Raw genomic sequence first — 14537 nt, 5'->3', positions numbered from 1 at the left:
ATAGGCCAGAGAGCATGGAAACCGTTTACTGCAGTTCTACAAGGCATGGTTCTGCACCTACAAAAACACACATCTAAATTTTGTAAGGCAGACAACGAGAACGCCATTAGACTGCATCATGCCGTGGCGTACCCTGTAGATTACAAAAAGAGGCCTCATGCGCTGTGCCTCAGGACCGCAGACTCCAGACTCTTCTACTTCCAGGCCGAGAGTGAAGTAGAGCGGACATCATGGGTTGCGATGATTAACCGCATCGCTGCCCGTTACTCTGCTCCTCCACTCACTTCAGCTTCACATGACGTGGAGGCAAATTACCCTCTGGTCCTACCTTCATTCCCCACCACTCTGACTCTAGAGGAGCAGCTCGAGTCCCACAAGGACCAGTTAAAGAGGGTTTCAGAACCTACAGATCCAACATTGTCTCTTAGGGATGGTACTTCTGATGATATGCAGCAGGAGGTGACGCGCTACACAACATATGTGAGAGCGTTACAGGAGCTTACTGCAGAGAAATGTTGGAGAAGTTGCATCAGGAGCAACGGAGCAGGAAGAAGTTGCATCAGGAGTGACGGAGCAGGAAGAAGTTGCATCAGGAGTAACAGAACAGGGTGATGCTGTGACTGAATTAACAAAACAGGAAGAGATTATCAAACATTGTCTCTTAGGGTTGGTACTTCTGAAGCGCTACACAACATATGTGAGAGCGTTACAGGAGCTTGCTGCAGATAAACATGTTGGAGAAGTTGCATCAGGAGCAACGGAGCAGAAAGTCCTGATTCAGGAGTTGTACAGCTGAGTTGATTATTTTACAAATATGACTTCATGTCTATTATTTTTATTTTATTATTTTATTTTTATTTATTTTTTTTTTTCAAATAAATATGCTAAAATAAAATTTGTTTCTGTGTGTTATATTCTTATGCTAGTAAGTGGTGTTAAAATTTGGTCTAACCATCAGCGAGCCGGTGTGTCATGATGGGGCGTGTTGTGGGCCGGGTGTGGTGGTCCGCTCAGGGCCAGAAAGTCCAGGGCTACTTTTTGGTCCCTGTCCACTTTTGATTATTGCTATTAATGCTAAATAACATATGCTGAAAATTTAAATGTCGATGTTAAAACACTGAAATGATCCCCCCCCCCATCACTAAATCCGCCCGTGTCTTTAAGTACTAATAATTCACCATCATTGAGAAAATGGAACAAAATCAGCAAATACAAACCAAATAGTGAGACACTGGCAGTCAGTCTGCTTTCTATATTTTTATTAGCAATAAAAGGATACAGATATCCTCCGAAACAGACAATTACAAACATAATTATAAGACAATCCTTTAAGGATCCAGTAAAACATTTACAGTTAAGATTATAGCAGTAAAACATGAATGTGATGATAATAATAATAATAATAACATTAAAAACAATAATAATAATAATAATAATAAACGAAGGCGCACGGTGGCTTAGTGGTTAGCATGTTCACCTCGCACCTCCAGGGTCGGGGGTTCGATTCCCGCCATGGCCCTGTGTGTGTGGAGTTTGCATGTTCTCCCCGTTCCGTGGGGGTTTCCTCCGGGTACTCTGGTATCCTCCCCCAGTCCGAAGACATGGTAAGTTGATTGGCATGTCCAAAGTGTCCGTAGTGTATGAATGGGTATGTGATTGTGCCCTGCGATGGATTGGCACCCTGTCCAGGGTGTACCCCGCCTTGTGCCCGATGCTATCTGGGATAGGCTCCAGGTTCCCCGTGACCCTGAAGAAGGATAAGTGGTATAGAAGATGAATTTAAATAAATGGATGTGATTTCTGCACAGCACAATGTAGGGAAATGATTTTTTTTTTAAATTTTGACAAGGACAAAACGATCCATTCATATATGCATGGGGCTAAAATGTGATTAAGGACATTGTGTGATGGGATCGTCTGGTTATTAAATGTGTTTATGAGACTAGGCAGTGATAGTGCTTGTGTAACTGTGGGAATGACAGAAAGGTGACAAAAGTTTATTATTTTCATTGAGAAATAAGAGTTGATTGACAGTGTTGGGGCTGAGTCTATTTCTCCTCTTTGACAGTACATCCTCTGCCTTAGAGAACTCTTTCACATGGTACAGAGGAGGCCGTTTACAAAGGAACTGCAATGATAAAATGTATAGATAGGGATACACGTTTCTGTATTTTCCAGTATTCTACTGGATCTTCGGCCCTTTGAATGTTTGTCTCTGTAGGTATCTCTTAACTTCTACAATAGCATCAGTTGTGCTTTCAGTGCTTTATTTGCTCTGGTCCACAGCACTGTCCTACAGGACCCAAAGGTTTCCACCTAAGAAATGTGAAGGGAAAAGGATGTGAATGGGAGTGACTGTACATGTACATTGACTGTATATTTCACACACCAACACTCAACAAATATTAAAAAATCCTAATAATATTTTGAAAAAAGAAATGAATAAATAAATACTTGAGCTTGGTGTAGGCTGTTGAGTTGAGGCTGCTGGTTCTGTTGACCGAGTGCTTGTTGACGTCGATGGTCTTTCATCTTCGGCACTGATGACATTTACACATTCTGCTTTTAGCCGTTTGACAGCCTTGGCCATTTTATTTTGGTTGAGGAAACCCAGGGTTTTTAACTTTGGGTCCATCAAAGTTTCCATGGTCATTATCCTGAGAGACTCCATATTCCAGATATGCTCCCTCAGACACCTGATGAGTTTTTCAGTTCATTCCTTTGAGATGTTCATGGTTAACCTATGAAATACAAAATGAGTTACTCAAAGCTGCAACACAAAAAGTCATGCTCAAAACATTGATTACTTTTGATAATATGTAGTCTCAATAAATACAAATGAATCCCTGATTTGTTTACCCTGTAAAGAATGCTGCATCATTTTCAGTAAAGGAATGACTTTGGAGCCAGACACTCGTTTTTCCTCAGACAGATCTACTGTGGCCTGGTGGAATGGGGAGAGAACACACAGAATTTGCTCTATGGCTTCGTACTACTGTGCATGAAGCGGAGTGACATCAGTTTTAACTGAGGAAAGGGATGCCCCTACAGTTTGTCTTTCACCATGCAGGTGTTGAAGCACGTGAAAAGTGCTGTTCCAGTGTGTTTCCACTTCGTGTGCATCTCCTGTTGCATCTGGGTCAACATTTCACTGGCAGAGGTGCTGCTTCGAAAACAGGTGACCACTTTATTCGCTTTGTTCCAGATGTCACAGAGTGCAGAACCCTGGTCAAATGACTTTTTAACCATGGTGTTTAGGGCATGTGTAATGCACATTGAATGTCTCTCTTTCTAAATTCTTGCACAAGCAATCATGTTTGCTGCCGCATCTGTGACAAGGTGCTTCACTTTGTCCTTGATTGTCCACTCCTCCATAGCATTCTTTTTCACCAAGGCAATATTTTCAGCTGTGTCTATTTGGGAACCTTTCAACCTCCAACAAGACCGTGGTCAGTTTATCATTGTCATCAGTATAATGGCAGGTTATGGCAAGATATTCATCCATGTTAACTGAAGCCCACATATCTGATGTTAGAGACACAGCTGTAGCGTGTTAATACTCACCTGGCTGGTTGGGAGTATGTAGGAAGGGTTCAGGGCATGGATGAGCCCCCTGAAACCCTCATCCTCAACCACTGCAAATAGATGAGAGTCTTTCATGAGCATACTGAGCAATGCCTCATCAACCATCTGCTTACGAGAAGCTATAAGGACAACATTTTAAAATATATATATTTTAATAACATATATTAATTGAAATAATGATTATGCATCCAAAATCATGAATAAACTTGTTAGGGAAGTAACAGTCCTACTACCTTGTGTATGAATAACGTTATATGAAATGAAGATATTAAATATAATAATAAAATGAATTAATGAAAGCAAAGACATGGCAAAAATTGTGATATGTAAATATTTTTTTTCTTTGAAACTACCTTTCATACATTGGAAGTTGTAAGCGGAAAATTTTCCAAAACAGTGGCAATGTTTTATTTTTTTTTGGCTGATGCCATTGATAAATACTGTACTGTAAGTACACAGTGGATGTTAGGCTTTTTGGGAACGCTTAACATTCACCCATTCATCAAACACTAAACACCATCCCCTAACCTCTACCCTATCCCAAATACCAACACCAAATTACCAAAACAAAATCAAAAGGGCAAAAATTCACCAAGAAAAACAAAAACAAAACAACAGAAACAACAAATAATTAGTGATTTAAATGTAATGTATTGATTATCCAAATTTCAAAGTACAGTACTCCTCACAAACCAACCAACCAGACTGAGCCAACGAGGACTCGTAAAGTAGGATCTAGTGTTCGAACATTCCGACGTGCAAAGCGGATCGTGCACTTGATTGGACAGAAATTGAGGCTTTGTATGTCATCGATCAGATCGTGTTTTGTGAAACCAATACATGCCCTGATACGGGGCTTCACTGGAGATTGTGCTGTGTGCTGGATGCATGCTTTGATGCTTCTGTGTCATATGTAACATCACTACAGTGTGTGTAGTCGTGTGCTCCACAGCCTTGCTCCTAGTCTGACTTTTTGCTTTTTCCAGCGGTTTTGTTCATAGTTTGTTTTTCACCTTTTCCAATAAATCCGCACTGCACCCGCTGCCTCTTCATTTACATGGCAATTACCATCTGTCACATGCATGTGTTATTTATAGACGTTTTAACCAGTGTGTTTAATCTTACACAGAATTCTTTATTTGATATTAATCATTCAAATGTTACCTGCTTGTGTGCAGTTGCTTTTTCCTCTTTAAACAGAAATGAACTGATACCAACATTCACTCTGAAGATATAAATACATGTGAATATATTGTCCATAGTAACTTAGGTAAAAGAACAAATAGTTATGGTCAACTCCTAATTATTAATCTTATAAGTATCTACATTTACATGAGTCATTCACCACCGGGGTCCAATGTGACACCATAAACACATTCAATGCTGCATTTATTTTAATCAAAATGTATTTTATAGGTGACTTTACTCTTTATTACACATGATTTAATAAAAGGGATGAATAAGAAGCCTTCAGTTACACTCTTCCTCTCTTCCACTTCTGCATTGGTGCAGATTTATACCTCCTAATAAACTGCCAGAACATAATCATATCAATTATAAAAGAAACAGTGGCCCTAAAAGTGAACCTTGTGGAACGCCATGTTTGTAGCCTGTGATCCAGCTGGACCAGAAAGGAACATTAGGTTCAGACAGATATCATTTAAACCACTTAATAACTGTGTTTCTACAAGAGTTTATACATCCAGTCAGGTAGAATTTCATTAGTGCCTGTGTCTGTGTTATTATTAAGTAGGAATAAGGTGTATGATATGGTTTATGAGAAGGTTATTTCCTGCAAGAGAGCAAGAGCAGTGAGGTGGAAGTGAGATTTGCATGAACAGGACTGAATAGTTTCATTTCTCCCAGAATAGAGCAGAAACTTCACCAGATGTTCAACTTCCTTCAGTCAAACTCACTGAAGCACAACACACAGCACTGAATCTACAGCTAATCCCACTCTCTCATCACACTGATCATCACTATTAACTCCAATAAAAGAACACACAACGTCCAAAACTCAGCTTTATTTCAGCAAAAACTACAGGAAGAGCAACAGGACAGTGAAGAGAGTAAAGACAGAAATGTCAGCATTGTGTAGAATTGAAACTCTATTGTAGATGGATCATAAGCAGCTCTATGTTAAACTCTATCTTGGATCCACTAGCCTTCACACTGACTCTTTCTGAACGTGACCGGATGATCGACGTTGTTATGGGAGACCCTACAGCTGAACTCCTCCCCCTTTTCCCAGAGGTCTTTGCTGAGGGTCAGGGTGCTGCTGCGGCTGTAACGGCCGTTCTTCTCTTCTTCTGCGCTGGTCAGAACCTCGTTCTTCACCTCTGAGCCGTCCACTGTCCAGCTCACCAGCGCCCCCTGTGGAGAGTAGCCAGACAGCAGGCAGAGCAGCGAGGCCAATCCCTCAGACAGCTGCAGAGGGGACGGAGGGAGCAGAGACACGGAGGGAGCTGTGGTACCCGCTGCAGAGGAGAAACACACACACACACACACACACTATTAGAGAGGATTATGAAATATTTCTGTGACTTTGTGGAACTGACTGATCTTACAGAGTAATTAAGTCTAATAAAGTCTGACTTCATGACTGAGTTTCATCGAGTACTTTATTATTTGACATCAGTTTCAGTGCAGAGACAAAACAAACATGTTCCACACTGTAATTTATCTGGGAAAAATCATTTTCTATAACAAGTGTTATTACTTTATAGTTCAAACCTTCAGCATATTTAACTGCAGCAAATACAAATGTAGCTGATTACAGAAATATTCATTGTTTAACACAAACACACACAGCGGCTTTCATCTGGATTTTACATCCGCACAAAATAACTCTATTTATTAAATGTTTATTATAGAGGAACTGCAGAGTTATTGCATGTCGAATATATAGCGAGTGTGTAATTATTACATATTTAACATCAGTAATTGTAGATTTGTTGAATGTTCAAGAACATTGATATGGGATCTGTTCTGATACTGAAATGTGTTCCTCATCAGAGCTTAATAATACACAATAAAATCAATTATGCAATTATAAACATAAATAATCTGTTTAGTTTAAGTTTATTTATTCATGTAATTAGTAATGAACTAAATGGATTTTGTGTTAAAAGAAGAAAACACACTTACTGTTCACCACGAGTTTGGAGCCTCCACCAAAAGTGATCCACAGTGATACATTCTAATGAAACCATCGTACAAAAACCTCCATCACACTGCAGTGCACGCACGCGCACACACACACACACACACACACACACACACACACACACACACACACACTTTGCATTGCCAGTCCATGCTTCAGTGCTCTGCGAGTGTTTATAGCCCTGTGACTTCAACACTTCATGACTGAGAGCTGCTGCTCAGCAACTTCACCCACAGCAACCATGACTTTGATCAGCGTCTTCATCTGCACACTGGCCCTCTGGACTCAAGGTGAGAGTTTAACATCAACTCACGGCCTCACACACTTCATTTCATACGAATTCTACACCACTTTACAGCATAGAAACACAATCTATGTTTCTCTTCAGGATCCAGAGGTCAGGTGACTGTGACTCAGACTCCTTCAGTGCAAACTGTTGATCCAGGAAAAACAGTCACCTTCAACTGTAGAACCAGTAGCAGTGTGTATAGTGGTAACCGTCTCGCCTGGTACCTGCAGAAACCTGGAGAAGCTCCTAAACTCCTGATCTATGCTGCTACTAGCTTAGAGTCAGGAACTCCAGCTCGTTTCAGTGGCAGTGGATCTAATACTGACTTCACTCTGACCATCAGAGGAGTCCAGACTGAAGATGCAGGAGATTACTACTGTCAGAGTGCACATTACATCAGTAGTAGCTGGGTGTTCACACAGTGTTAGAGCGCCGCACAAAAACCTCGGTCAGTGAGAGTGCACAGAGAAGCGCTGCTGCAGCTGGGAGCGACTGCAGGTGCTGAGGGGGAGGATGTGATACAGCACAATGAAACACACTGTGGACGAGAGAAAACACACCACACTAACTCACTAATGCACAAACACATCTGTGAGAGGAGTCCACCTTACTCTTTATTCTGCTCTGCATGATTATGTCACAGTCACCCTGATGGCAGTCAGATAAAACCATAAAGTACTCACTCTACTGCTGAGACACTGAGACTCCTCTCATATTCTCCAGAGTCTCTGTGTGTTTCTCCAGAAGAGACTGTTATTATCAGCTGCAGGACCGGTGTTGTCTGAACCTTCAGAAACCTGGAGAAGCTCCTAAACTCCTGAAACACCAGGTATATCAGCATCAGTGTGGGATTCCACCTGGTTTCAGTGGGAGTGGATTATGGGACAGAATTTCTAAAACTCGCTTGAATAAGCAGGAGATCAGTACTGTCAGACACAACTCATGCTGGTGTGGTCAACAGCTGCTCATAGCAGGGTCACTGATCTTCATTTGTTCATTTATTCAATAATCACTCTTTTTGTTCATTTTGATCCCAAACTTTCTACAAGAAAGATATAAATTCTTTATCTAATACAGTTACGGTTAGGATTACACTGACATCCAACAACGGCTTGTATTTCTTTTAGACTCCTCACCATTACATCGAACACAATAATGGACTGAGCCTGGCTTACCTTTGTGCACTTCTCCAGTCCTACTGACCATTCCACTCTCTTAGAGAGTTTTCAGACCCGTAGATCTGTGTTTTTTATGAAACGGGGACATAAGTTGTTAAAACGTTTCATTTTGTCCTTGGCTCGGTTTGCTTTCACAAGGCAATTTAAAAGCGTCCCAAAATGTGTTTACGCAAGTCAGGTGTGAGTAACCGAATTGTAAACGAATACAGATTGTTTTAGTGCGGATCCGAGCAAGATTGCAGCGTTCATATATGTCTAAATGAACCGAACCAAGGGAGAAAACACACCAGCTTCCGAAACAAACACTCCAAATGAGCCAGGTGTGAAAATGCCCTTAGATCTGCTGACTCAGGTCTACCTTACACTGCACACACACACAGATACACACACACACACACACACACACACACACAGCTCTAGTTCATGAGCACTAACTCTATTAATGTCACTGCTCATAATATTTGGAACAAGACACACTTCTATACACAACGCTGCAACATACACACTCAAAATTAGTAGTTACTCTGTGTGGTGATGTCATAACTGATTTAGTCTGTAGCCACGCCCACATCCTGTTTCCACCCATGACACCCATTCCAGCTCCCCAAGTTCTGATCTTCTCACCTGTTACCAGTTCATCTCATTTACTATAGTGTGTGTACTGCTCTGTTAGTTACTCTCACTGCTAAGTCTTATAATGTGTATTATCCTTGCCCTGGTTTTGAGAGTCTTGCTCTCTTTGTTTCTTTCAAGCATCCTAGAAGCCACATTTATTTTGTTACATATACATTAAATTATACATTCTTTTATTCACATATCCAAGCTTGTTAGGAAGCTGGGGTCGGAGTGCAGGGTAAGTCATGATACAGCGCCCTTGGATGAGAGCATTAAGGGCCTTGCTCATGGACCCAACAATGACAGCTTGGTGGTTGGGGCTTGAACCCCTGACCTTCTGATTCATAACAGTAAACCAAATATAAAATCATTAAACCCATTGCTAGACACAATTACTCGTTTCAAACTTGTATGAAAGCTTGAGAGGAACGAGATCCAGCAGGAGTAACGTGTAGAGAGAGAGAGAGATCGATCAATCGATCTACTCAATGAGGTCCTCATACCATCAAGTGGAAGAAACAAGCAGATCAGGCTTTTCACCCCATTACAGAAGATTTCACCACTGCCCATATTTTCAAACACTCTGGTCCTACATAGCCTTTCATTGTTCAAGTAGACGTAGCTGCATTAGGAGTAGATGCTGTAATGTCTCAAATTCACTTCCTGTCACAATCAACAAGAGAAGTGGTCTTGTTTCCTTTCCTGGGATGTAATTGTACAGAAGAATATAATTCATTCTTCCCAGTACTGAATCTCACCATCTTTTCATGTCTCTTTATTAAAACACATCAAACTAACCTTTGTTTCCTCCTGGATTTCCACCACACGTATCTGTAAAAGCCTGCTCATCAGCCTCAAAGTCCTCCTCACTACTCCACTGGTCCCATTCCATAATACTAATAATGAGGCCACGCTACACCGCCGGCAGCCAGCAGAGGGCAGCAGCGGTGCATAGTGAGAGAATCTCAGTCCAGAGAACTCAGTTACCCAGAATCCTCCAGGATGATTAACCTGGATTGCCTGCAGCTGATAGGCAGGATATTTAAGGTCAATCTATGACGCTGTTTCTCGTTATACCTTCTTAAAGAAGTGACTGGTATGGTATGGAAGAGCTTTACTTCAGATTAACGTATAATGAAAAAGCAATGTAACAGTCAAAAAGAGAAGAAACTGAAAAGAGGGGAAAAACAGAAAGAAGAAAGGCGGGATAAGAGAGAATTAAAGATGAGTGCTGTTGGATACTGTTTATGAAAGAGAAAACTCCTCTCCCTGATACTGATGGGAAATTCGGATTATTTTACTGATTCAGATCTTTGAATCTCGTCCAGCAAAATGAAGGAATCTTTTGTCCCCCCCAAGTCATTTTGTTCATGTCAGTAGAATACAATTCAAGTCTGTCTGTGAACAGAAAGGATGAGTTCACCTCTGAAGTCTTTCGGTTCGAACTAGTTCAACAACTAATCATTTCGGTTTCTCGTACAGAACCTATAGAGATGTTGCTGCGCATGCGCGGTCATAACGAAACGAACGAATCAATCTGAGTCAACTCTTTGTTCCCGAGTCATATTAAAGATTCGTTCTACACACACTACTCCCTGAAGAGTTCCAAGTTTCAGAAGAATATTCCCCTTTTGATGTTTTATTTCTCACAGATTATTCGTCGCAACGACGGACGAAATAACGTTCCAGCCCGTTTTTTTTTACACGATTACAGTCACCAAAATCAACAAGTCTTATTTCTTTATGGAATGCTACAGTGTTTATAATAAATGATTTATACCTACACATAAATATTAAAAAAGGTACGTCCTCATAACCTTTAAATAAAGACCGTAACGTGCCCACCCCCTCGCAGTGACCCCCTCCGATGATGTGTACACTGGCGCGAGCGCTGGTTGTTTCAATCCCCCTGTCATAACAGGGGGCTGCGGCGGAAATGACGTCCTACCTACTACACAGTAGTCCGAAAAACATTGCGCCAGATGGTATTATGACTGGCGCGGAGCTCATAAAAATGTCTCTTAAGTATTAAACCTGGTTAAACAGGACTTGTTCAACAATACCCGAATAAATTCTTAATTTGTTGAAGGTTTAAACAAGAAAACAGTTGTCACAGCCTTTATGATCTCCATCATGACTTAGCCGGCCAAGCTAACGGTAACGGATTTACCTCAGCCCGTTAACCACGCCCACATTACATCACTAATTCAGTTCACAAATTCAGTTCACTTTGCTCATGTGCATTTTTTCCGTTAGTGCGGTTGCTTAAAAAAACAAAAACCCTACACTTCAACTGTGATCCTAAAATTTTTTTTTTTGCTCTTAGGGTTTTATAATTGAGTGCTCCTTAAAAAAATGTAAGCATAGTGTCTATCCTAAAGTATAGCTAATTTCTGTAAAACTAAAATATACTTTTCATTTTAAGCGGCAGGACCAACATGGTGACAGTGATGATGGGACAGGTCTGCCTTTTGAAGAATAAGGCTCTATTTATTAATGTTTTTTTTTATTTAATTTTATTAATTTTTTTAAACTTTGGTTACATTACATACATCCAGCTCAAAAATGTTTGTAAATTACTTGAATATCTTACACCATGTTATAGATATATTCAAACAGAAATGTAAAAAAAATTACCACCGGCAAGTGTGCTACTTTTTCGGTGTCTGGTACCGTTTTGGTGGGTTTTACTGAAAGTTCCAAATGAAAAAATGTTTGTCTTGTCTTCCACAATTGTTTTCCACAATAAATGTGTTGCTTGTATTAAATTTCCCTAGAATAAGATTACTCTTAACGCCTTGAAATCCTTTGTTCTGTGGGCGTGGAGCTGGGTTTGTCATCTGTGTTTAGGTCTGAATAGCTGAGAGCTCACACTTAATACATTCAAGAAAAATAAGCAATTCAGAATCGAATAAGACCACTGGATTTCTTTCTTGTTTCATTGATTATTTTTTGTTTTCTTTGTTAAACGATGTGCAGCATCTTTGTTGGTGATCTTATATTTTCAGCTTCTTTGACTTAATTGATTCCATGTTAAAAAGAGAAAAAAATGCTAGCATTATTTACTGAGTATCAGGAGTTCAGCCTGTAGTGTAATTCAACAGGCAGCAAAAGCAGAGTCATATTATTATTCAAAAGTACGGCTTAATGGAAAGCTTTTCTCACTTACCCTAAGCTTCATCTGACAATAGAGTTTTGTAGACAGTCCTCAACTGAACCTTGTACACTCTTCAGTTGATTCATCAGGGTGAGCATCTCATTCTCCAGCTGAGTTCTGCAGTCCTGAGTGTTCTCAGCATTCTTCTGAGCTTCAGCCAGAGAGACCTTGTAGTTCAACGACCAACAGATGGAACATAAATGAATTCTTAAGTATGAACAGACACAAAGTCAGATACAAATACAGATATGAATCAAAGGAGCACAATTTTTTTTGGTCAGTGGTTTGTTCCAGTAGCCGGACCAAAACACTGCCGTACTAAGCCATATGTCTACCGTGTTTCTATAACAACTGGCCCGAATATCCCAAAAGATATCATTTTTTACAGAGCTCCCACTCCACAGATCAGGAAGTCCACATGCTGTGTGCAGGACATCACATAACGGTCTCTAAAGAGAATCATTTTATTACTTAAAATAAAATTCTGCATTCATTATGCATGTTGTTCCCTGTTTCCTAAATGTATTTTCTCCATCGTTAATAAACAAAAATCATACAGGAAAAGCATATATAAGTGTTATAATGAAACGCTGCTTAAAGGACCTCAGAGTGATTCAATACTGCACCATGTACTAGCTTTGTAGTAGATTATAAGAGTGTCCAGAGATCTTTTCTGATCTTTCTAGAACGTAAGAAACTTAAAACTTAATGAGCGCTTAATGTTCACATCGGCAATTGTTTTTAGTTTGCAAGTATTTGTTTTACTTTTGGCCATACGATTGTAAAAATCTCTTTTTATGTGCATCTCTAAATTGTTATTAAAGCTTTTCTCACTTACCTCCAATTTCTGTTCATGCCTGTGGTGAGTCTCATGGAGTTGTCCCGCCAGCTTCTCCACTGAGCATTGCAGTGTTTTGACCTGGTCCTTCAGGTTGGAGTTCTCGTGCTCCAGCCTTTCCTGAGGGAATGAAATTGATAATGGCTTTCAGACATTACAAATTACCAACATTAATACTTTATTGCAAAGCCATCATTAGCAATTACAGCTTTGAGACATATACAGTAAGAACTAATCATCTTTCTGCAGGATTGTGGTTCAGTTTTGTCCAGTTCCTCTCAGCAATTCATCTTCAATTCTTTACATTTTCAATGGGATTCAATTCAGTAGATTGGCTAAACCTTCTTGAGTTATTTTGGCTGTATTTAGAGGGTTATTGTCTTGTTGAAACATTCTCCCCAGATTCAGTATCTTGGCCAATGAGATTAAAATCTCCTCTAATATGTCCCACCACATCACTCCATTCATGTCTGCTAAAAGGTTTATGTTAAAACATTTGTAAAGACTATTCCCTAATTCACAAAATCAATGTACAATATCTGATAGATTTTGTAAAATTAATTCTTGATATTATTACTGCACACAGAGTGACCACATCAATGCTGTTCAATCATTTATTACATTTGAATGATTTTACACTATCTGTGTTCTTACCTTTCATTTCCCACTGCAACTCCACAAACACTTACAATTGTGGATTCTGCTCCCAAAGACTGCTTTTATTGTACGTGAATAGGGACTGGAGCCAAACATTAGCAAACAGGAACTACACAATTAACATTACATGACATTAAAATGAAGAGAAGAAAAGCTTACCTTAATGTATTTGTAACTGGCCATAAGGTCGCAGTAATTCTGATGCTCTTGCTCCCGCTCCTAAAACACACCATGTAGGGCTTAATGTTCACATCTGCAATGGTCCATTTCACTCTGTTTGAAAGGTCATTTTAATGTGAGGCTTTTCTCACTCACCTTGCTTTCCTTCTTGAATGCTCTGGCTACCTGAAAGAGCAGCTCCTCCACGTTCCTCTTCTTCTGTCCTCCAGCTCCATCAGCTCAGTCTCCTGACTCTGAAAGTTCGCCATCCAAAATGTTGTAGGATTTATTTACTTTTTACACACATGTTCAGAGAATTTTGATGACCAACAAAAAATGTGGCGATATGTTCGATGGAGAAAGTGTTGGTAAACGAGCATGAAGAAACACACGTGCAGACGGACTGTGAGCACAAACACTTTGCAGGTGAGGAAAATTTTGAAAAGGCTTTTCTCGATCACCTTCAGTTTCTCTTCACATATCTGCTGGGTCTCATGGAGTTCTCCCTCCAACTTCTCCACTGAGCCTTGCAGTGTTTTGATCTGGCCCTTCAGGTTGGAGATCTCGTGCTCCAGATTATTTTGAGTGTAGGAATTTGCTAAAAGATATTCAGACACTACAAATTAACAACCTTAGTACTTTGTTGCAAAGCCATTGTTAGCATTTACAGTTTCGAGACATATACAGTAAGAACTAATAATCTTTCTGCAGGATTATGGTCAAATTTTCATCCATTACTCTCAGCATATAATCCTCAATTCTCCAAGGATATAAGGGTCCCACTGATCGACCTGCAATTTTAATCTCCCCCATAAATTTTCAACAGGATTCGTCAGTATATTGGCCAGGCCAGTTAGGCCATTCAGTTATTTTGGCTGTATGTTTGGAGTTGT

At 40.0% G+C, this 14537-nt stretch overlaps 2 long non-coding RNA genes and 1 gene segment (V, D, J or C); 1 reads left to right on the top strand and 2 right to left on the bottom strand.

Moving 5' to 3' along the window:
- Window positions 1-5594: 5594 nt before the first annotated feature.
- Window positions 5595-7298, bottom strand: LOC128623115 (uncharacterized). The gene is made up of 2 exons (XR_008388534.1): window positions 6733-7298; window positions 5595-6062 (listed from the first exon to the last, which is right to left on the bottom strand). It is a non-coding gene; the product is annotated as an uncharacterized LOC128623115 (long non-coding RNA).
- LOC128623110 (Ig kappa chain V region K29-213-like) lies at window positions 6872-8061 on the top strand. The segment is given in 2 exon segments: window positions 6872-7041; window positions 7140-8061. Coding segments are annotated over 2 exon segments (420 nt in total).
- A 4024-nt stretch (window positions 8062-12085) lies between these two features.
- On the bottom strand, window positions 12086-14249 carry LOC128623116 (uncharacterized). The gene is made up of 3 exons (XR_008388535.1): window positions 14106-14249; window positions 12829-13898; window positions 12086-12157 (listed from the first exon to the last, which is right to left on the bottom strand). It is a non-coding gene; the product is annotated as an uncharacterized LOC128623116 (long non-coding RNA).
- Between the last annotated feature and the right edge of the window lie 288 nt (window positions 14250-14537).

The sequence above is a fragment of the Ictalurus furcatus genome, chromosome 19, assembly GCF_023375685.1.
Source record: "Ictalurus furcatus strain D&B chromosome 19, Billie_1.0, whole genome shotgun sequence".
Classification (NCBI taxonomy): Eukaryota; Metazoa; Chordata; class Actinopteri; order Siluriformes; family Ictaluridae; genus Ictalurus; species Ictalurus furcatus.
Note: the sequence above shows the minus strand (reverse complement) of the source record. Positions and strands in the feature narration are given on the sequence as shown.